This window comes from Euprymna scolopes, chromosome 17, assembly GCF_053919585.1.
Source record: "Euprymna scolopes isolate OS-2025 chromosome 17, ASM5391958v1, whole genome shotgun sequence".
Lineage (NCBI taxonomy): Eukaryota > Metazoa > Mollusca > Cephalopoda > Sepiida > Sepiolidae > Euprymna > Euprymna scolopes.
This window is the reverse complement of record NC_136498.1, coordinates 108666965-108691948: the sequence shown is the minus strand read 5'-3', so window position 1 is coordinate 108691948 and position 24984 is coordinate 108666965. Positions and strand designations below refer to the sequence as shown.

At 33.4% G+C, this 24984-nt stretch overlaps 2 protein-coding genes across 3 annotated transcripts in view; one reads left to right on the top strand and one right to left on the bottom strand.

The window, feature by feature from the left end:
* LOC145296869 (threonylcarbamoyladenosine tRNA methylthiotransferase-like) overlaps positions 1 to 7832 on the bottom strand; it is an 88280-nt gene extending 80448 nt beyond the window's left edge. Inside the window, exons 1-2 of one of the 2 annotated variants that reach the window (XM_080143004.1) lie at positions 7698 to 7832; positions 2503 to 2696 (exon numbers count right to left, since the gene is read on the bottom strand). In XM_080143004.1, coding sequence (XP_079999130.1) covers positions 2503 to 2671 — 169 coding nt within the window. In that variant the 5' untranslated portion in view covers positions 2672 to 2696; positions 7698 to 7832. Of the gene's footprint in view, positions 1 to 2502; positions 2719 to 7697 lie in introns of both variants that reach the window. The other variant, XM_080143003.1, reaches the window with a different exon arrangement.
* A 10295-nt stretch (positions 7833 to 18127) lies between these two features.
* LOC145296868 (serine palmitoyltransferase 1-like) overlaps positions 18128 to 24984 on the top strand; it is a 70001-nt gene continuing 63144 nt past the window's right edge. The window contains exon 1 of the mRNA XM_080143002.1: positions 18128 to 18293. Coding sequence (XP_079999128.1) covers positions 18234 to 18293 — 60 coding nt within the window. The 5' untranslated portion in view covers positions 18128 to 18233. The remainder of the gene's footprint in view (positions 18294 to 24984) is intronic.

Sequence of the window (24984 nt, the reverse complement as noted above, 5' to 3'; positions counted from 1 at the left end):
CCTGATAATTTTACTGACTTCATATTTTTTTTGTAAATTCACTTTCAATTAGATCCAAAAATACAAAACCTTGGAGTGTAGAGCTAATCCTCTTTTCTCCTTGCCAAATATGGCCACGTTTACACCTGCAAAAGGTCAAAGGTTACATTGACCGAAACGGTATGTGGAAAACACTTAGAATGGGAACAATTGTCCCATTAAACCAAATAACGCAAACATCTTGCAGTTTCACTGTATCTTCTTTTCTACCCAATGATTACTCATACGACAAAATAGCTCAGTTACACCCAACCCCCTTTCCACAAACAGAGTAGGGCAACTTTCGTCTTTTTGAGAGCTTTCCAATATTAGTTACTAATCATCACTTTGGTCTTGGTAACGTTCACTTTGAGACCTTTATTTTTTGACATGTCACGCGAAAGGGCTATATTCAATTCAAGTAGCTGAGTGGTCTTTGCTGGTTTCGAGAAATAATCTAATAACTGATTACAGTTTACATATATTTAAGGAGATCGAAACTGGGTGGAGTTAGTTGAAGTTGTATTTTTTTTTTTATTACATTTTCACCCCAAACAAGGCAAATTACCACTTTGGTGTAGGGGGCTACTATCAGGGGCAACAACTACTGAGGTACTATGTAGGGATTTGGGCAGCAAGATGTCGGTTCACATTACACTTGAACTTCTGCATGTCAGTACAGTTGGGGAAGCAGGGACCTGGAATGGAATTCCAAAGTCTAGCGGTTCTGGGGAAGAAACTATTGGAATAGAAAGATCTTTTACATCTAGGGATCTCTACAATGTGGGGGTGGGATTTAGCAGCCTGTCGGGTTTGTCGAGGGTGCTCACATCGTGGGGGCACAAGTGATTGCAGTTCGTCAGAGCATTCACCACTAAAATACTTGTAGAAAAGGCAGAGGGATGCAACATTTCGTCGATGGGACAGAGGCTGAAGCTTAGATGCCAATTCAGGGCCTATCAGGTTTGCGACTCTCTTTTGAACCTTGTCAAGGAGCGAGAGACTAGTAGCAGATGCACCAGCCTAAATATGACAGCAATACTCCATACATGGGCGAATGGTGGCCTTATAGAGGTACAGGATACTTTCGGGTGTTAGTAGTTGTCTAGCACGGTAGAGAGAGCCCACCTTTCTTGCAGCGGCCCTGGCAATGCCTTCAATGTAATTGTTCCAACTCATGTTTCCTGTGAACGTTAGTTGGAGTACAGACAGCACTTTGCTTATCAGCTCACTTACCAATTGTTGCTATTAGTTGTTTCTGGACACGGACTTCTATTATTGTACCAAACGGAATAAATCTATTTTATCTTTTATATCTGTCTATTGTTTTCCACTCGACAATGCAACACGTCTGTATTACCAGTAAAACGTAATAGTGTGACCTTAGTCTCTGAAAAATAGGAATTCTTGATATTTAAAAAAAAAATTTTTTTTAATGAAAATCGCTTGAGACAAGGCATGAAGCCACTTGATGTAAGGAGCTAACCAGTAAGTATAACAGTGTGACCTAGATTCTATTATAATACAGGAACGCGTTCGAAATGAATGTTTCTTTTTAGAGCACAATTGAACCATGATACTTTACGTTTGTACATTTAAGTAAATATGTAAAAATAATTTCGTAACAGCAACAGTTGGTTCTTTGATATGACAGGGGCGCATTCGAAATGAATGTTTCTGTTTAGAAGACAACTGAATCATGATGCTTGACTTTTGCATTTTAAACTTTAATTCAAACCATTATTTAAAGATAATTTTATAAAATCAACAAAAGGCTTTATACTAGATTAAGTCACTGCGAGGATGCATGTGAAGCTTCCTCCTAGTGCACTGTGGGGGCAAGTTCCTAACTAGAGCAGGCAATCAATCAATTTAATTGGAAAATGGGCGGTTTTACCGATTTCAATGACAATGAAAGTTTGGGAGTGGAAACATTTGTTGACCGTCATTCAATCCTTGACAACGTCGGGCCTCCCTACTACTTTCCTTATGTACAAACCAAAATGGTTGCTAAGATATATCCAAAAATAAGGGTTTGTATTACTATACACATAGATTCGAAAAAAGTTGTCAAAAAACAAATATATAACAAATAAATGTTATCAAAGGCAAAATAAGTTACTTTTCTACCTAACTGGATAATTTTTTAGGGTTTTTATTTAATGTAACATGTTTATTCAGCTCAAAAAGCATACAATGTTTACCGATGTATTTGAAAATTGCAAATGGCGGGAGACTCTCTGTTGAACACTGTAAGTTAGGCAAAATGAATTAAAACTAAAAGAAATATACAAAACACTGTTAAATAACCACCGAATATATGTCAGCCTATGTTATGGTAACATATATTGACTGAGTTTCTAACATTATTTTGTTTAGTTTTTTATTTTTAACTCATTTTCCTAAACTTACCGTGTATATCAATATAAACAAGCACCAATGATGATGATGATGGACAAGTGAATTAAAGTCGTCTCTTCTCACCTGGGATGTGACTGTCAGCAAGCACTGGTGGTGCAACAACATTTTTTTGCCGCTTCCGCACATGGGGCATGACCATTTTTTTGTATGGAATACTCCTGTCAGTGATCATCTCAGGAGAATTGGCAATATCCTCAATGTCGGCAACATTTGGATCACAGGCTGCTGGCATGGTTAAGAAAAAAGCTCAACAGAGTCTGGCAATAAATAAAAAAGTGTCTGTAAAAAAAACATAAAAAAGAAAAAGAGAGAGAATAGAATTAAGCCAAAACTGACCATTGGGCAAGATTATTCTTTATTCATTTCTGTTCATTTATAAGAATAATTAGCAGGGCTACCTGGAATTGACTCGTGTATGATTTCTGATATGAAAAGAGGAAGGAAAATGAAAAAGAGGAAGGAAAATGAAAAAAAGTGGAAAATGAAAGGGAAAAAGGGGAAAAAAATGAAAGAAAAGGGGAAAAGAAAGAAAAAGGAAAGAGAAGGCAAAAAGGAAAAAGAAAATGAAAAAAAAGAAAGTAAAAAAGAAAAAATGGATGTGATTTTTAGAGGAAGAAAAAATAAAGAAAGGAAGGAAAGGAAAAGTGGAAGAAAAGAAAAAAGAGGAAAAAAGGAAAGGAAATAAAAAATAAAAATAAAAAGGGAAGAAAACAAAGAAGAAGGAACAAGAAGTTGAAAGAAAAAAGTAAAAAGTAAAAAAAGAAAAAGATGAATAAGTAATTTTTAGCATTTCACAATGACCCGTGGCGCAGTGGTTAGAGTACTTGGGAAAATCAATTGTAAAAAGTGATATTCTCCTGAAGGTTGAAGGTTCAATCCTCAGTGTGGGCAACCAAAATATACGTTTGCGAATTATTTAGGACGTCTATCCAGTCATGGCTGATGAAACGAGCACGCTACATCCGTGAAGTAAATAAAGGGTTCCGCTCCTAATTCTGTCCAAATTCCTGAGTTCGACAGAAACATTCCCGAGTTTGACAAGATAACCTTTTTTTTTTTTTTTACAAGGGTGTCACCACTTATCAAGGCCCAGAGGCCACTCGAGGATAAGGGTTAATAGGTATACATTAGTCATTGTGATTATAGCATAGTAAACAGTGGGAATTTTGAAACTTGGATTACTTAGGGGGACGATTCAATTAGAACTTGTTCACATTGGACTTTTTTTTTTTTTTTTTTTTCATAGGTATCAACTCATTATCAAGGCCAAGAGGCCACTCAAGGATAAGGGTTAAAGAGTGTACAGTAGAAATTGGACAATATAATAATCATTAGTAATGAAAATTTGTTAAATTTGATAACTTATATGGAACGGCTCATCAAGAACTTATTTACGTTAGACTTGAACACAACCATATTGTAGTCAGCCGGAAAGCAGGAAAACGGAAGACAATTCCACAGGCGTGCAGTTCTAATAAAAAAGCTTTGTTCATGGAATCTACGTTTAGGTTTAGGCACAGATAAAGAGTGGGGGGAATTATTGATAGTGTTTACAGCTAGACGAGTGTTTCTTGTGAAAGTTTGGCGAGGGGGGACCATAGATTGAAGCTCAGTCGAACACTTTCCATGAAAACCTGAAGAAGGTTGGAGGTTACACCGACCGAAACGTTGTAAAAATCACACTCAAGATGAGAACAGTAGTCTGATAGGTGTATCAGAAATTTGGAGGAATTTTTGACACCCCTAACAGAAAACTGTGAATAAAATAAAAAAAAACTCGTAATTTCTCTTTTTAAAGTGGGTTATTTTCTGTATGGAATATACTTCCAAAATAAACTATTAAAGTTAAACAACTATAATAGAAATATTATTTTTTATTTTTTAAAAAAACAGTGTTTACAAAATGTTTACAAAATGCCAAGGTGCCTTCATGCAGCCATATTTTTACGTAATAAAATCAATTGAATTTTACAAGTTAAATATTTTTTAATTTTTAAACTTTAAAAATCTATCAAAATTTTTCTATTGGTTCAATTTTTACGATATTTTCAGGGCCAATGTGAAATTTTATGCTCTTTCCAATAAACCAAATATAATATTTTAGACAAACGTTTTTTTTTTCAAATTTACCCCCCTCCATTTTCAAATGTCTATTAAAATTTTAATAATTTATGTGTCAAAGTTTTATATATCACAAATTGAAGATAAAAGATCAATAAAGAAAATATTCTAATTTAAAACAAAAAAAAGAATAGTTTTTTTCGAAATTTACCTGTAAAGTCCAAAGTGTAAAACCTGTTTTTTTTTAAAAACCACGTTGATTTTTTTGTTTTTTATTTATTCAATGAAAGCTCATGTTATGCTTATATCATCAAGTAAATACCAGATGCTGAAGGCAAATTTTTCTATTTCATTCAATGTTTTCCTTTTTTAGATATTTAAAAAAAAAAATTCAGTCGATAAAGTATTAAAATATATCGATCAAAAACTCGTGTATTTCATTAAAAGAATGAAAAAATAAAAAAAATCGATGAAGTGGATTTTTTGTTTTAGGGGAAAAACTTATAAGTGAATGTGCGTTTCTTTTTAAGTACGGAGGACGAAAAATACTAATTTTGGTTAACACACGCAATAAAAAAAGAGACATTATTTATGTCACTTGGACGAATCCATATTTGATAAATTTCATATTAGCAGCAGCAGCAGCTCTTTAAGCTTGCCGCAAAACACGTTACGAAAATGCGATTTTCTACAACCCTCACTTTAAAAAAACCTTTTATTTATAAAATACATGGAATTTAAAATATAAATATGGATAAATTCTTAACAATGAAGAATGGAACTACCTATTTAATATTTTTTTTTAGGTAAGTGATTTTTTGGCATTTTTTTATATATATATATATATATATATATATATATCTTATAAGCAAGTCAAAATATGTTGATTTTCTTTATATATTTTTTAAAGAAAACCGCTTTAAAAAGAAAACAAATATTGCATAATTTGCTATTAAACCAGTTATTTTTTTTAAATTTGGTCTTTGCTTTTTTAATTGAAAAAAAAAATAGGATTTGAATTACATTTTTCAAGTAGTTATAAGCTTCGAAAACTAGTAAGTTGAATTATTAAAGTTCTGATCATCATTTTTAATGGCCACTTTCTGATACAGCTAGTAGTCTGATGAATCCAAATAATAGTAATAATTTTTAGCAGAGGAGGGAAAAAGTAAAGGAGAAAGAGAAGGAAATGAAAAAGAAAGTGTAAAAGAAAAGAAAGAAGGTAAAAAAGAAAAAAGGAAAGGGCAAGAAAAAGAAAATAAAGAAAAAGAGCAAAGAAAGGAAATAAAGAAAAAAAGGAATAAGAAGCTGAGAGAAAAAATTAAAAAGAAAGTAAAAAGGAAAAAAAAATGCTAATGCAGAGTTTTATGATGTTTTTTTTTTATTCAATTGTAAGGTTAAAGTACAGAATAGGTACAAAACACCCTCTCCTCCCCATGTTAAGAATGGCTTTTTAAATAATAACATTATTTCAGCACGGATCACTCTCTGCATGAGTACCGAAAAAAAAAAGGGGAAAATAGAAAGATTGAAAGCGATAACGTGATTTTTAATGATAAATCATTTAAATCTAAGAATAATCTATATACCATAGCAAAACAGCACTCACTCTATAGGCGAGTTAAACTGCCTTCCTCCAAAGGAGAAATTTCATGGAATATCGAATTCACAAACAGTCCTCAATTGTTTATATGTTCCCTTCTGGGGGAGATGACAACATTGTTTTTAAACACTGTTCTATTTTCCATTTCACAGCATAAAAAAGGCTTTTAAATGTGCACTTGCGTACCAAACTGTCTTGTCACAGTGTAGTATTGGCAAAAATTTTAAATTAGATGAAAAAAAAGTAGTTTTCGAAATATGAAGCCATGTAATTCTGTGTTATCATGGCTGGCCATTTTTCTACGTGCAAGCACACGATGGTATTAAACCCTGAACGCATAGGTCATGTGCGCGCTTGCGTGTACAAAATGGCCACCCGTGATAACATATAGAATTACATGGTTTAATATTTGGAAAACTACTGGTTTTTTCATCTAATTTTAATTTTTCGCGAATACTACACTGTGACAAGGTAGGTCGTATCAGAATTTTTGTAGGAATTTTTGACACCCCAACACGAAACTGTGAATAAAATATAAAAAAACTCGTAATTTCTCTTTTAAAAGTGGGTTGTTTATTTTCTTTATGGATTATACTTCCAAAATAAACTATTAAAGTTGTATAAAAGTAATAGAAATATATATATATATATTTTTTTTTAAACAGTAATGAAATTAATTGAATTTTATGAGTTTAATATTTTTCAATTTTTAAACTTTAAAAATCTATCAAAATTTTTCTATTGATTCTATTTGTACGATATTTTTAGGGTCAATGTGAAATTCTATGCTCTTTCTAATAAACCGAATATAATATTTTAGACAAACGTTTTTTTTTTTTTAATTTACCCCTCCCCATTTTGAAATGTCTATTAAAAAGTAAATAATTAATTTATTCACCAAAGTTTTATATATCACAAATTGAAGAGAAAAGACCAATAAATAATATATTCAAATTTAAAACAAAAAAAGTGTTTTTTTTAGAAATTTACCTGTAAAGTCCGAAGTTTAAAACCTTTTTTTTTTAACCACGTTGTTTGTTTGTTTGTTTTTTTAAATGAAACCTTGGTCCTTGCTTCTTTAATTGAAAAAAAATAGGGTTTGAATTACATTTTTCGAGTAGTTATAAGCTTGGAAAGACAAGGAGTCGAATTAATTCATGCCCCCATTTTGAAATGTCTATTAAAAAGTAAATAATTAATTTACTCACAAAAGTAATTTCTTCATATCATGAAAACTATTTTTTATTTATTTTTTTTTTTCGACGGAAACGGTTTTCAGATTCCTTTTTAGCACACCGAAAATAGTTTGTTATATACGGACGTGAGACAGGACTTAGAGTAAAATAATACCAAAAAAAAAAAAAAAAACCCTTATATACGCGGCTTTATTTAAAATATTATTATTAATAACAAAAACAGTCAACACTAACGCAGTATAATCGGTTGATTTTTAATACAAATTTTTACCTACATTTAAAAAAACAAAACTTTTCGAAGTTATTCATTTACGACTGACAATAACTTCGAGGAAATAAGTAATTAATTTGTCTTATCTGAGTTTTAAGAAAGTGTTTCGTAAAATAAAAAAACGTACTTTTTGTTGACACAAATGATAAATTCGTATTTTTTTATAGCCGATATGAACACGCGCTGATGAAGTTCGTGTTTCTCTGGACAATTTCTGTTCTCCCTTTCCTGAATCAGAAGAGTTCCATTTCCTTTCAGCGGTGTTAAACGAAAATTAGTCCCTTACAATCTTTTTTCTCTACACCCGCGTTCAAATTTTCCTTAACGTTTTTTTTTGGGGGCTAGGAACAAAGTGTAGTATTTGTGTAATACAGCATTTCATCTTTTCTGTCCTCAATAAGTGAAGTAGGAATCCTTAGAGAACGTACAGTGTTGAAATAATAACGTTATTATTTAGAAACTCATTCTTAACATGAGAGAGAAGGGTGTTTTGTAACTATTCTGTACTTTCACCTAACAATTTAATAAAAAAGCAAACAAACAAAAAAAAAAACGGCAAAGTCACTAAATCGCACCATGTTTTTTATTGCGAGAAAACAAAATTCTATGTAACCATTAAATATATTACAATTTTTTTTTTTTAATATTATTATATGATGTATCTTTTTTAGTTAAAATCTTTTGAGAAATGTACATTTAGCAGGCCGCCCGGCGTTGCCCGGTCGTAAAATACGCATAAATATATTTTAATTTATACAGAAACTGAGACATGTGCATGAGAGTATTATGTTTTTTCTAAACAGTTCACTTCTTGTAAGTAAAAAAAATAATACTCGAGTTGAGATCAAAACTGTCAAGTGCGATAACCATTAGGCCTGCTTGACATAATCTTTAAAAAGTGTTTTCAAACTTACTTATTCTTAACATAAGTTATCTGTCATGTGAACGATTCACACATGCACATTCATGAAATAGTTGACAAACAGATAAAAATCCGATGACCTCACCCCATGTAATAATTTTTCAATTTTGACCCCCTTAGCAGACCTTTTTTCTGGATGAAAACTAATTAAAAAGTCTTCCATATGTCTGAATACCCTATATACCAAATTTCAAGTCAAGTGTGTAGTTTTAGGTAGATCAAAAATCAAGTCCAGTAAAGTCAAGTCTGTGGTAGATCAATTTTTTTTTTTTTATTAAATTGTTAGGTGAAAGTACAGAATAGTTACAAAACACCCTTCTCTCCCATGTTAAGAATGGGTTTCTAAATAATAACGTTATTTGTTGAGTATATAGGTTAAGAAGTGCCCTTACACACATTCTCATTTTTATAGATATACTAGCAGGTCACCTGCTATTTTAATTAGTGTAGAATTCTTCTTTATTTTGAACAGAAATACCGTAGGAATTAAACGTAATGTTAAATTCTTTAAAAAAAAAAAAAACGAACAGAAATCGAAACATATGCATGTAAATATTATGGTTTAAATACTCAAGCTGAGATCGAAACCAAAACAAAAAGATAGTGAGTCAAATATGATAACAATTAGACCAGCATGACTCGTCTTTCAAAGAGTGTTTTTATACAAACTCATACTTAATGTAAGTAAGCTGTCATATTTCAGTCGTGAAACTGTTGAAAATTGATGAAAATCCGATGGCATATCAATTTTGCAATTTTTACCCCTTAGCAGTCTTTTTTCCGAATAAATGGTAGGATCCTTCTACTGCTCCAGGAGATATCTCACTGCTGATGCAATTCTCTATCTATATAAAAGCCAAGTACGTCCAAGGATGGAGTAATGCTGCCACATCTGGGCAGGAGCTGCTAAAAACAGCCTATCCTGCCTTGACAGAGTACAAAATAGACTTCGTGGCTTAGTGGGGGATACCCTTTTCTCTTCCCTGCAACCTCTCTCCCACAGAAGAGACGTTGCGAGCCTGTCTTTGTTTTATCGTTACTTCCATGGCAAGTGCTCGTAAGAGCTCCAATCTCTGCCCCCCCCCCGCCAATCTTTCACGATAAACACCCATCTAGCTGAAACCACTGTCACAAATTTTCCCCACTATTTATCTGTGCCAAAATCAAAACATAGATTCCACGAACAAAGCTTCTTTCTTAGAACTGCACGCCTGTTGAACTCTGTTCCATTTGCCTGTTTCCCACCTTGGATATCTTCAAGTCCAACATAAACAAATTTCTGATGAACCACCCCTTAAGTAAGACACTTTATCAAATCTCCAATACTAACAATTACTATGATACTATCCCATTGATTACTGTACACGGAATAACCCTTATCGCAGAGTAGCTTCTGGGCCTTGATAAGTGGTAACTACCATGTAAAAAAGAAAAAAAAATGAAAACGGATTAAAAAGTTTTCCACATGTCTGTATACTCTATATATCAAATTTCAAGTAAAAAATTCGTTGAGTATATAGGTGTCACTTTTATAGATATACTAGAATAGATCTGGTGCTACCAGATCAGGCTGTATGAAGATATTGGCTTCCTGAGACGAAATGCACCTAGCATTGGTGCCTTTTGTTTTTCTACTTCCTTTTGCAAAACTTAATTATGTCCTACAAAACCAAAAGCAAAAACAACAACCTTTTCCTGCCTTTTCCTTCTCCCTATTTCGCCTTTTCTCTTTCTATCTCGCCCACTTCCTGACTGGTTTCCTAACTCAAAATGTACGAAACATTAATACTGTAACCCTTTTTCCCCTCCCATTGCAAAACTCATTCATGTTCTGCAGGGCAGAAATAAAACCGATAAAATCCACTATAAAACAACCAAATGAAACCGTACAAACTAGCAATTGAAGAGACAAAGAGCTTGAAGAATAAAAACCTTCTACAAAATAACTGGATTCAGCATTAAACAACCCGAAAAGGGTTGATATGCCGTAAAAACAAAACAAACAACCAACCAACTAGAATAGATCGATTAGGTAATGAATAACACGTTTTGGGGCTTACAGCTTGTTAAAGTAAAAAGTGAAATGTTGATCTGAAAATGAACCGGAAAACAAAATAAGCATTTTCTTTCATTATTCTAGAAAATGGTCACAGGAATCAATTTTGGTTTGTTTCATTTTCCGTTTCAGATCACCGCGTTTCACTTTTTATATCAACAAGTTGCAAACCTGAGAACATATATGCGTTAGCGTATAGATATTTAAAGTGTGTATTTCTCAATGCAAAATGTGTATTCTGCAGTAGATTTTAACTTATAAAGGGAGGTTATTATGGATGGCATTTAAATATTCATTTAAAAATCATAGACTCCGTTATAATTTTAAAAAATAAATAAATAAAATGCAGCACTCAAGAACCACACCAACAAATAGCAATCAACTCGAACACAGCATTTATTAAAAAATAGTTTTACTCAACGCAGTATTTCTTTTTTTATTAGTGGTGTGGAGTTATGGCGGTTACCATAATGTAACTTTTGTCGAATAGGTCATCATTTCGGTAAGTTCCCCTCTTGGGGAGTCATCAAAATTAATAAGAAGATGGAAGTGTTGGAACAGTCTAGACCTGGGGATTATAATAACAACCAAACAAGGCATTTCAAAATGAAACGGTTTTTATATACGTTTCAGCATCCAAGGTTACAGTCGTTGTGGAATTGTCTTCCGTTTTTCCTGCTTTCCGGCTGACTACAATATGGTTGTGTTCAAGTCTAACGTAAATAAGTTCTTGATGAGCCGTTCCATATAAGTTATCAAATTTACCGAATTTTCATTACTAATGATTACTATGATGTCCGATTTCTACTGTGCACTCTTTAACCCTTATCCTTGAGTGGCCTCTTGGCCTTGATAAAGTGGTGATTCCTATGTAAAAAAAAAAAAAAAAAAAGCTTGTAAGTTGTATCGGGTTATAGAAAGTTCAGGATTTTTCATTTTGTGCAATGAACAACTCGTCTCTCTGTCTTGGTTTCCGTCATCTTCAGTATCTTCTTCCCTTTTCCCTCTAGAACTGTCCTCCATCCTGATTGGCTAAAACCTCTGGTCGCATAGAGAGAAAAGAAGGAAGGAAGGAAGAAAAATGGAAGGATAGAGAAAAAGAGAAATGACAAGAGTATCTGTAATGGTAGTAATAGTAGTAGTAGTGGTAGTAGTAGTAGTCTTGGCTTCACTATAGAGTATTAACTCTGTTTTGCCTGGTAATCTGTTACAAAAGTAGAAAGGTTGATGTTCATCTATATAGAATTAAAATTTATAATATTTTTTTTATTAGATCAGGCTTAGAAAGTGCTTTGATATGTAGACAGCTATGTATAAATCCATATGTCTGGGTAAAAGAGAAATATTTAAAGAAAGTCATCCATTACTACTTGCGCACATTAGATAATTATAATTATAAAAGAAAAACAATACATATGCTGTTCCTCATTTGGGGGTACCAAATTGGTCAAAGAAAAAATTATTCCCAACTCGCATTTAGGCAAAAATGCACTTTCGTATAAATGATTGAGTTCATTTAAAAAGTATCGCTAACAAAAACAAATAAACTGCAATCCCTTAGTAAGATACTTATCCATTGGCGTGAATCATCTCAGCGTGCGTATTTCCTGGTAAATAATTTTTACATCTTGCGATGGAGATGTTTCTCACCAAACTGATTTCATTTTTCCCATGTACTGTATTTAGAATGGAAATTGCCATGCTCCTAGCATATTCCAAAACCAAAACGGAAAAAATCCAAAACCAAAACGGAAAAAAAATGGCATAAATAAACCTGTGTATGGGGGGGGGGTAAACTAAAGAATACGCGAAGTAATAAAAAAAACGTTTGGTCGGGAGGAGGGATTGAACCCGGAAGCTTTGACGTGGAGGTGGAAACCAATGCCAAGTACTTAACGGTCTCGACCACGAGTGAGAGTAATTGATTAGCGTGTTAAGTTAAAGCTTATAAAGCTAAAAGAGGTTTGATTGACAGGACGACGCTAAATGAGGTCATCTCATGATCGTTATTTTTAGTTTTCACTTCACCCCAGATGATGGTCGGAAGGGGGGAAAGCAGAGCAAAACCAAGAACTCAACGTTTTTCACTGTATTTATACTAAAATGCAGGACGAACCGGACACAAAGCGAAATAGCGCGAATCTTATAAAAGTCGACATAAATAAATCTAGAGACGACCCGCGTTCCCAAATCCTACATATTATGATATAGGACCCATATAAACAGTTGTAAGCGATAGTAACGAACCCGGGAGCGTGTGCTCGAAAAGCCTTTTGAAGACATATATGAAATGGTCACACACATTTTGCCTTTTATATATATATAGATAATGAAGTTAGTCTACTTTTATGTGTGTTGAGCAAAAAAAAAAAAGTTGTAGTAGTCAGGCAGGCTCAAACCCATGACGTGAAGGCAGAAAAGAAAGTGGAGGTGTGTGCAAGGGTGTTGGTTGAGTAGTAAAGAAAAAAAAAGGAAAATTGCGAACGCAAAAAAAAGTGGTCGTAGGCGGGTAGGCTCGAACCCATACCATGAAGGAGGAAAAGAGATGTGAAAAAAAAACTGTGACGTGTTAGCTGTTGTGCCCATCGCCAAACTGGAAGCGACGTAGGTTTAAATTAAGGCTAGACAATCGAAAAGAGGTGATGACTTTTGAAAATATCAGTGAAAAAAGCGACCCCTCCCTGTCGAAAAGTGCCCAGTTGTGGGTGAAGGAATTAATGTTTTTGGCCAATTTTTCAATATTTGTCGTCCGGAGAGTTGTGCTTCAAAATGATACCAATCTTATGAAAATCCGTTGACTCTGTCGAAAGTTTTTGCGAGACATAAATACATACATGATGATTGCAACGTCTTGTCAGACGAGTGCCACTCCCTCAGACACTTAAAGTCCATGAGCCCAAAAATGACTTCCATCGCCACAGGACCATTTTAATAGACAAATGCCTGAGGGAGTATCTATACACAGATGATGTTACAGAGTCTTAGCTTTGTACGACAGCTAAGTCTCTCTCTCAGTTCAAAATGTTGAGATCCAGCAACAAGCAAGAACAAGATAGCGAGCAACAAGTTAAACTGCAGACCAGCTTAATGCGGGTACTGGTCTCCCACTTTCTGGTTTTTTAAATCAGAGATTTGCTTCTCCTGGAAAGGTTGCCTTCACCACGGCTTACGGGAGCCCTCTCCACCCCAACACACACATACATACACCCAAACATATACGGTGCTAGTTGGCTGTTGACCCCGAAAAAGGGTTCATTCGCCCTTTGGAAGGTCTTGTTTTTAATCCTTCAGGGAGGTTAGCCACCCTCCTCACCAAACAAGTCTGGTGGGGGAACCAGTTTAGTCACCGGTGACCTGACCATGAGGCAGGTAGTACTGGGTTACATGGTACCAGTAGCATATGACATGACCTGACATGTACATACAGTAGCATATAACATGACCACATGTACATACATACATACATACATACATACATACATACATACATACATACATACATTTAAACAGACAGGTGAGATTTATATAATAGACTAGCCTGGGTGTCCGGCGTTGCCTGAGTGTTTGGAGGTGTGTGTTAAGCAAAAACAAAAAAGTGGCAGTGGGCAGGCAGTCTCAAACCTGTACAGCAAGAGAGGAAAAAAAATGTAACGTCTTTGACGTTGCGTCCATTGCCAAACCGGAAGTGGCAAAGGTTTGAATTAAGACTAGTCATTCGAAAAGAGGGCATGACTTTTGAAAAATATCAACGAAAAAAGCGACCTCTCCTTGTAGAAAAGTGCCCAGTTGAGGGTAAAGGAATTAATGTTTTTAGCCAATTTTTCGATATTTGTCATCCAAAGGGTCGAGCTTAAAAATGATACCAATCTCGTGAAAATCCATCGCTTCTGTCGAAAGTTTTTGGCAGATATACATACATACATACATACATACATACATACATACATACATATATGTAAACAGACAGGTGAGATTTTTATAATAGATAAAAGGATGCCATATTGGAAATTTGCTGAATAGAACCATAATTTATCTATTCTTTCCTTGTATTGTCCTATTTATTTACTTCCCCACAAGAGCAAAATTTGACACAAGGTCGTTTATAAGGCGGGGAAATATCCAGCTCCCAAGAAAGAGGCACTCTGGATTGGGAGATAAAAATTTTAATTTACCTTAGTCTAGAAAGGTTTCCCCTTCACTGACTAAAGGCAAATTAACTTTGTGCAGCATCAGAATCCCAGCACAGAGGCCAGGTAACCACGATGGTGTTTAACTATATGAGTGAACCACTTATATGCTAGGAAATATCAAATTTGGTTGAACTCCTAGAATTGTGTTGTACTTATTCTTTAAATGCATCCTGAGGACAAGCAAGTCGACCATATCTGCTTATATAATCAAGAAAAGAGAGTCTAAAGCATTATAACTATAAATTTTTGCCCATTTGTACAAGGGGCGTGCAATAAGTAATGCCCCTGACCCACTTCCCGAGACCGTTTTTGTAGACTTTTGTTGACCATCTTATAATTTATTCCTTTAATTCAGTTGACTTATACAATTCTTGACAGTATGTTTTGTAGTGCAAAATTAATCACTTAATTAGTATATCAATCAGTGAATCTATTATGCCCTTAACTCATCAGAAGAAATAGCAACAATCAATCCGTCAAAAGGAAATGAAGTGTGATTTGACGTGATTAAAATCCGAAAATTGGAAGAGAAGCTTCAAATACCTTTATATTTTTTCATTACGCCATACCGAGGGCATAATAAGGGCAAAATAGATTCACTGATTGATATAATAATTAAGTGATTGATTTTGCGCAACGAAACAGATACTGTCAAGAATTGTACAGAGTCAACTGAATTAAATTATAAGATGATCAACATCATGAATTTTGGAATATAACTTTTTGTCATTTATTCTCTATATTGCTCTGTAATTACATTGAGCTTCTTAAATAAGGATTAATATATTATAAGAAAATATATTTCTACAGAAATATATATATATATATATATATATATATATATAATATAAAACTGAACGTGTGTGTGTGTGTGTGTGTGTGTGTGTGTGTGTGTGTGGTCACGAATAAGCTCCTATATGGTTGACTATTTTAAAAAACTGATTACATATAATGATAGAAGATGTATCGAGGATCAGGAATGTGTATGTTTGATCTGGCAGAATGGTGGTTCATAAAAATTGTAGGGTCTGCGTTCCTGCCTGGCCCCCAAAGTATGGAAATAAAAATGAAAAAAAAAAAAACGTTTACAAGGGGTTTTGATATAGATGTACATAAGAATACTTTGATAAGTATGTTTCAACTTAAATTGGGATGGTATAATAAAATTGTGGGGCCTGCATTCACGCCTGGCCTCCATAGAATGGAAATAAGCACAAACTTTAATAAAGACTTTTCATATCTATCTGCGTAAGTATACTTTGATAATTATGTTTCAGTTTGAAGAAATATGGTATAATAAAATTATGGGGTGTTCGTTCGCGCCTGACCTCCATAGCATGTAAATATGTCACAAAGTTTAACAAGGTTTTTTAAAATGGGTGAGGGTCCACAATAACACCTTAACTTTAATCTTAATTCACGTTAGCTTTTATTTATTTTTTTGAGTTGAATAATATTGTGTCGAATAAATTCACCTCATAAATTCATGTTCTTATTAAAGTGAAAGCAAAAAAGAAAAGTCGGAACTTTAGACAATTCTCGACACAAATTTTGCATAACTTTGTTTTTTTTTCCTTCTCCACTTGCACGTGACACTCTTTTGAAAATAATAAATGGATAAATAATAAAAGATAAGAACATTACTTGTTATCGTGTCAAAAGAAGGAAAAAATCCTGCTCATGTGATTACGTGTCTTTTGAAAAACATTTACATACCCTTTTTATTTTTATTTTTATATCTGTTTAAGCTTTTTTTGTCATTGTACTAGAAGGAATTCAGTTGATTACAACCCTTTCTGCATGTTCTTTACATTACAATAGTACAACTTTGAATCCGACAGCGCAATACTACACCATTCAATACTGTAAAACTGAAACGCAGCTGTTCTGCTTGAAAAGGGCACCATTTTCTACTTATTCATATTTATATCGATTCTTTGCTTTACAAAACTAAAGTAATTACGTGTTTACTTTTTTAATATCCCATTTTGCTGTTTCGGATTATTTTACTAAAGTAAGTAAAGCTTCATTATTTTTCAAAACTGCTTTTTTGTCTTTGGTTTTTGATATTTCGTTGATATTATTTAGTAAGAGTGTTTAGCAGAAAAGCCAACAAACGACTACCCGAAAAAATAAATATACAAGAAATAAATGTTACCATAGTCAATAAAAGTTCAGTTCATGTTTTTTTTTGTTTTGAAATAGTTTTTAATGCTCTTTACTTGAAATAATTTCAGAGAACCGAAATTAAAACGAAATTTGAGGCGATAACTACTTAAATGAATTTTTATATAAACTACACATGCCATAATCGAATATTCCTCAAGCACAAAATAATAAAAGATATTAAAATATGTTTATAAATATTCCTTACGTTGACGGAACTCTCTTAAATTGTTAACACAGAATGCTCAGGTGTGCCTCCTTCAAATTGAAAACGGGGCTCTCCATTTCCAAGTCGCTGCCGTTTTGATTTTTTTTAAACTGGTTGGTAAATTAAAAAAAAATTTTTTTTTTGCAAACTACTTAAAAATACAAACCAACGAACTTTTCTACCATAAAAGTAACTTTTATTGACTATGGTAACATTTATTTCTTGTATATTTATATTATTATATATATAACATTTTCTCTTTGTAAGGAAACATCATTTTGTTGGTCACTCTTGGCTACGAATGGAAACCAAGTTGATATAAAAATATATATTTTCACAAAAATTATCTTTACTTTCATCATATTTTGCTTAGGGTAAAATTTTTGACTATCAAAACCTATCTCTGTACAACCCCTCCTTTTCATAACCTATCATACTTTCATCAATCACAGTCCATTTTCTGTTGGCTGTTTTTGAACCCTGTCAACGACGGGTACTTCTGCTAGTATATATATATATATATATATATATATATATATATATATATATATATATATATATATATCCGACTAGCAGCAAAATCCCACCCCTACACTGTAGACATCTTTAGATGCCGGAATGTCTTATAATTTCTTCCCTCGAACTGCTATCTTTTGGAATTCTGTCCTGAGCCCTGTTTCGCTGCTGTACTGACATGTAGAAGTTCAAGTCTAATGTGAACAGATGCTCAATTTCTTATAAAGTATACCTATAAATTTTTTCCCCAATTAGTAGCCTCTTATGTCGAAGTGGCACTGGGCCTTGTTTGGAGGGTGAAATAATAGTAATATAAAAATAAATAAAAATTAATTAACGATACTATAAGAGAATAGCTGTTCCTCCTTTTTTTTTTTCGAAAACTGTTAAGGTAACTAAATATATTTTTATCGCGTCTTTAAACATTGATATGATCTTTAAAACATGAGGCAGTTATGAAATGCAATTGAGAACCCGGTTTCGTCCTGCTTCCCCGTTTAAACCGGAAGCGGCGGAAGTGATGATTACGTATAACCCTTGACCTCGTCACCAAGAAAAGTTGTCTCCCTTGCTTGACTTGACAAAAAATACAAATCGGAGTCAACATGGCGATCGTTGTACCACCGACTTGGGAGATAAATGATATGATTCGTAGCATTTACGAGGTTTGAACACTTTCTTTAAAGCTCGTCAATTTTTTCGCTTGATTCTTATTCCATCTTTCTTTTAAAATAAAAACCGTTTTACCGACTTAATAACTATGGTGTTGAGAGCATGGATCTTATATAACAAAAAACCCTACCTTTTTTTTTCTTTTTTTTAACTTAAACTTTGGGCGTGCCGTCTATTTTTTGTTTTTATGATAATTTATTTTTTTTTCGTTTCAATAATAAACAATAAAAAAAAAACGTTGACATTCTTATTTAGTTTTAATTCATAATTTGTCAATTATTTTAAAAATTACCATGAAATTAAAAAAAAATAAGTCAAATTGTTTAGAAAATTATCTGGTTCTTTTAGTGTCTCCTTCGCAAAAATGTTTCTCTTAGCATAGCATGAATAAACTTTACTTCGGTCTGTACACTTTCATTCTAACCAAAGAGTACGTGGTACTTACAGCATGGTACCTTCTCTGCACGCGCATACACACACACACACACACATATATATATAAGTTAAATTCAATTTTTGTTGGCAAAGTTTTGCTTGGTTTCCACTGTAACATTTTCCTTTAAAATGACGATGTTTGTAGGTTTTCGGATATGCTAAAAACGAATATCGCATTTAAATTTTCCGCATATAAGTAGTTTCTTGTAATTCCTTGTCTAAATGTGGTGTCCATTGTTGTACGCGCAAGCGCGCATATTTTTGGTGCAAGGACTTACATTACAATTACATAACAATGACTTACATTGCAATTACATAACTTACAATTACATAACGAATTAATATCCGGATTGCGGAAAACGTTTTTTTTTGTTTTTTTTTTACATAGACATCGCCACTTATCAAGGTTCAGAGACCACTCGAGGATAAAGGTTAAGAATGTACAGTATTCAATTGGACAATATAGTAATCGTTAGTAATGGAAATTCGGTAAATTTGTTAACTTAAGTGGAACGGCTCATAAAAAAACTTGTTTACGTTGTGTTAAATACAGAAGTAATCAACCATCTCAACAAAAATAACCTTCTTAGTGACACTCAATATGGTTTCCGTTCTGCTAGATCTACAGCAGATGTGCTTACAGTTATATCTCATAGGATTAGCAAATATCTCGACGGAGGCAACCTTTCTAGGGCAATTGCTCTTGACATATTTAAGGCTTTTGATACGGTATGGCATAAAGGTTTACTTCATAAGATCTCTAGCTATGGTATTGCTGGAAATGTCTTCTCAATTATTAAATCATTTCTTTCTGATAGGTTCATAAGAGTAATAGTTGAGGGGCAAAAATCAGAAGCTCACAGTATTAATGCCGGTGTCCCTCAGGGGTCCATCCTGGGCCCAACTCTTTTCCTGATCTACATTAATGATCTTCCAAATCACATCCTTACATCATTTGTAGACATTTATGCTGACGACACTACCATTTATGGTAGCACATCTAAGACAGTAAACGACCAAGTTCTCTCCAATTCTCTCTCCTCTGATCTTGAGCACGTAGTACAATGGGGTAAGGAGTGGCTGATTACTTTTAATGCATCTAAAACCAAGCTTCTCTCTTTACATCATCAACATTCTGATCCACATCTGGCATCAATTGAAATGAATGGCTCTTGTCTTCAGGAGGCCTCAAGTTTTGACAAGCTTCTGGGCTTGACCATTACTCCTGATCTTAAATGGAACACGTACATCAAATCTGTTGCCAAGGCCGCTGGAAAAATGGTGGGATCTTTCTATCGATCCAGTAGATATCTCACTGCTGATGCTATTCTCTATCTATATAAGAGCCAAGTATGTCCAAGGATGGAATACTGTTGCCACATCTGGGCAGGAGCTGCTAGAAAGGACTTGTTCTGCCTTGATAGAGTTCAAAATAGACTTCGTAGCCTCGTAGGAGATGTCCTTTTCTCTTCCTTGCAACCTCTATCTCACAGAAGAGATGTTGCGAGTTTGTCTCTGATGTATCGTTATTTTCATGGAAAGTGTTTGATTGAGCTTCAATCTATGGTCCCCCCTCACCAAACTTTCACAAGAAACACTCGTCTAGCTGTAAACACTATCAATAATTCCCCCCACTCTTTATCTGTGCCTAAACCTAAACGTAGATTCCATGAACAAAGCTTCTTTCTTAGAACTGCACGCCTGTGGAATTGTCTTCCGTTTTCCTGCTTTCCGGCTGACTACAATATGGTTGTCTTCAAGTCTAACGTAAATAAGTTCTTGATGAGCCGTTCCATATAAGTTATTTAATTTACCAAATTTTCATTACTAATGATTACTATATTGTCCAATTTCTACTGTACACTCTTTAACCCTTATCCTTGAGTGGCCTCTTGGCCTTTCTAATGTGGTGATGCCTATGTAAAAAAAAGAACAAAAAAAACCCTTAAATGCGATATTCGTTTTCAGCATACTATCAATATATTTGGAAAAGACAAATGGTAGCGGGCTCTCTGTTGAATACGTTGTTTGGGAAAATGAGTTAAAACTAAAAGATTATGCAGAAACTCACCGAATATATGTTAGCCTATGTCACGTTAACATATATTGAGTGAGTTTCTAACAGTATTTTGTATAATTTTTTAGTTTTGAACTCATTTTCTCAAACTTAACGTATTTAAGAGCCCGCCGCCATTTGTCTTTTTCAAATGTATTGATAAACACTGTATGTTTTTCGAACCGATTACACGTTTTAAAGTGAGTAAACCCACTGAAAACTGTTCCAGATAAGTAGAAGAGTCACTAATCTTGCCTTTGATAACATATATTTGTTTTTTGACAACTTTTTCGGTACTTGTACAGTTTAATCAAGACATTAAAAAAAATGAAAATATAGAATAAAGGTTATATTGTACGTATTTGTTATGGAATGAAATTATCCGAAAAAAAAATTTCACTTAATTTCATCAAGTAGTTTCTTTTTTACATTGAAAAAACAATTTATGATACGGAGCAAAAGGTTCGATTTTTAGGAAGAAAAGCTAGTATTAAAGATGGGGAGGGAGTGTCGGCGCTGTAACTGGAGTTATCTCCCCGTGGCATGTTCAAAAGATTCCCAGATGGCCGCCTTCAACGCGCTCTCATAAGAACATGTTTTTCCGCTGTAAAAAAAACAAACAAAAAAAAAAAACTACTTGATTAAATTAAGTGAAATTTTTTTTTCCAGAGATCTTCAGTCCAAAACAGATACGTACAAGATAACCTTTTTTCGATATTTTCATTATTTAATTTCTTGATTAAACTGCACAAGTACCACTTTTTCGAATCTGTGTATAGTAAAACAAACTCCGAAAACCTATAAACGTCATCATTTTAAAATAAAATGTTAAGGTGGAAGCCAAGTAACCCGAAACTTAAACATTTGGCAGCTTGATGACGGAAATAAGTTGTAGAGAACCGCTTCCAAATGGTTTTAGCGCTTGCTACCATCGGACTTGCATTCAACAACCCTGCTAAATCTGAAGCAACGAATATCGACTGTTCGGCAGAATCCTTCAACACCGCTATCTCAGAAATAAACATAGTTCTTGATAGGGTTCAACTTAGCGATCATGGCAAACGTGGTTTCTGGTTTTAAAATCAGCAATTCGAGCAAACATCAATAAAAAGCTTGCGGAACTCGTCCAACATTTCATCTGGGCTTGAATTGATTAATAAGCATCCAGTAGTCTCCAGCACTCTTTTTTTTTTCTTTTTTTCTTCTATTTTTTTCTTTTTTTTTAAGTTTTTTTTGTAACTTTTTCTTTTTTCTTCTTTTTTCTTTTTTTCTTTTCTTTTTTATACTCTTTTTACTTTTTTTTGTAACTTTTTTCTTTTTTTTTACTTTTTCTTTTTTTCTTTTCTTTTTTCTTTTTACTTTTTAAAAACTTTTTACTTTTTTAAAAACTTTTTTACTTTTTTAAAAACTTTTTTACTTTTTTAAAAACATTTTTACTTTTTTAAAAACTTTTTTACTTTTTTAAAAACTTTTTACTTTTTTAAAACTTTTTTACTTTTTTTTAACTTTTTACTTTTTTAAAAACTTTTTTTAATTTTTAAAACTTTTTTTAATTTTTAAAACTTTTTTTACTTTGTTAAAACTTTTTTTACTTTTTTTAAAACTTTACTTTTTTTAAAACTTACTTTTTTTAAAACTTTTTTACTTTTTTTAAAACTTTTTTACTTTTTTTAAAACTTTTTTACTTTTTTTAAAACTTTCTTTTTTTACTTTTTCTTTTTTTTACTTTTTTCTTCTTTTCTTTTTACTTTTTAAAAACTTTTTTTTAACTTTTTTCTTTTTTTACTTTTTCTTTTTTTTACTTTTTTTACTTTTTTCTTTTTTTACTTTTTTTTTACTTTTTTCTTTTTTTCTTTTCTTTTTACTTTTTTTAAAAACTTTTTAACTTTTTTCTTTTTTACTTTTTTCTTTTTTTCTTTTTTTACTTTTTAACTTTTTTCTTCTTTTTTCTTTCTTCCTTTTTTTTTCTTTTTTTACTTCTTTCTTTCTTTTTTACTTCCTTTCTTTCTTTTTTCTTTGTTTTATTTTGTTCTAGCTGGATGCCAGACATTGACCAGCTATTTCATACATTCCAACCAAGAGATCTTTTTAAGATTCTAACCGTCCTTTTAAGTACAATCGGTGTTGTCAGAATGGTTGTAGTGCCATGTCGCACATGGAAAGAGACCTCACATTTATCTCCAATGGGCTTTCTTGAGGTCACAATCATCTTGACAAGACTCAACTAAGAGTTGTTAGAATTGTGACGATTACATCATGCCTCCCATTGTATTTGTTTTGGACTAATCAGATCAGTTAATTTTATTTACCGCGTAGTATTTCCCTTTCGCGGGCTTTTTGTATTGGCATGTTTCTTTCCAGTTTCTACCAGGCAGCTGAACTGTACGGATGTGAATAGAATTCCGTTCCAGTTTCATTCTTGCAACCCATACGAGAAGGACATTTCAAACTCGCCCTCAGCTTGAAGCATAATGTAGACGCCAATATTTGGCTCTTTGAGACTTTATTATTCAAACCTAAATAATTACGCATATTATTATTTAGGCCTGTACATTGCGAGTGAAACAGTCGCATTTGTGAGTGATTTTTTTCAAAGTGGCGATTAGAAATAATAAAACGCTTATCGTTTTTTTTTTTTTTCAGTGACAATCTTCCAAAGCTCACTACTGAGTAAAAAACCTCTTTTCAACGTTTCTTTTTTTTTTTTTAATAAAACGAACAAAGTTAAATTATTTAAACAATCAATATACTCTTTTTTTTTTTTTTTTAACAAAGGCTTTTAAAAAAAATATCTGAAGAAATTACTTACGCCTGACAGTATCCTATACCTCTATAAGGCAACCATTCGCCCATGTATGGAGTACTGTTGTCACATCTGGGCTGGTGCATCTGCTGCTTGTCTCTCGCTCCTGGACAGGGTTCAAAAGAGAGTCGCCAACCTGATAGGTCCTGAACTGTCATCTAGGCTTCAGCCTCTGTCCCATTGCATCCCTCTGCAAATACTTTAATGGTGAATGCTCTGACGAACTGCAAACACTTGTACCTCCCCGACGTAACTACCCCCGACAAACCCGACAAGCTACTAAGTCTCATCCCTTTACAGTAGAGATCCCTAGGTGCAAGAAAGCCTTTTACTCCAATAGTTTCTTCCCCAGAACTGCGGGTCTTTGGAACTCCCTTCCGGGATTCTGCTTTCCCAACTGCAATGATATGCAGAAGTTCAAGTGTAATGTTAACAAACATCTTTCTACTCATCTCTCTTCATAATGACCCCGCTAAGTAAGTCGCTGATAGTAGCCCCCTGCTTCAAAGTGGCACTGTGCCTTGTTTGGGGTGAAAATTGAATAATAAAAAAAAAAATTAGAATGTTTATACCTTCAAGTATCAACATAACATTTTTTGTATAGTTAGAATTATATTTATTTAAAAATATACAGAAAAATCTTTATGATGTACATACTCGTCATGGAACGAAGATGTCATATTCCAAAAATCATATGGGTTTGACTAATAACTTTTCTATTTGGCTAGTAAATGAAAATATGTAGTTGTTAAAGATCAACTAAAGATAAATTTGTCCATAGAGACCTGTTAAGTCCAAACCCTAACCCTAACCCTAACCCTAACCCTAACCCTAACCTGTTAAGTCCATTGGTGATTTCCAATCTGGTCTGAATTGCCAAACTGACATGAACATTTCTCATGAACTACTGTACTATCCTCGCTGCGCAAGGACCGAATCTTTTTACATCAGATGACATCAGATCGACCCCTTTAGCGACTGCAAACTCATATCTTCAAAGACAGATGAACCAACATATAGTTCCTGTGAAGATATAAAGACTGTTACCTTTCGTGGTTGTTACCAGCTCTGTTTACAGAGGCAAAAAATGGTCATTCCTTTTTACAACCAAGGAGCTAATAAAATTTGTATTGAATTTTAAAGGTAGGCCTTTGTTGTGTTTGTCTTATTTTGTCACTGCCCAGGATCAAAAAGCAGTTAGATAAAATGACTAACATAGTCTATGTGTGTGTGCATATTTGGTATCAAAACTGACTCACTTTGTCCCCAAACACTCTATCCCCAAACTGAAACTATTGTAATAGCATCCCATCACCGAAAAAAAATGGTTGGATCATTCTATCACTCCAGTAGGCATGTCACTGCTGATGCAATCCTCTATCTGTAACTG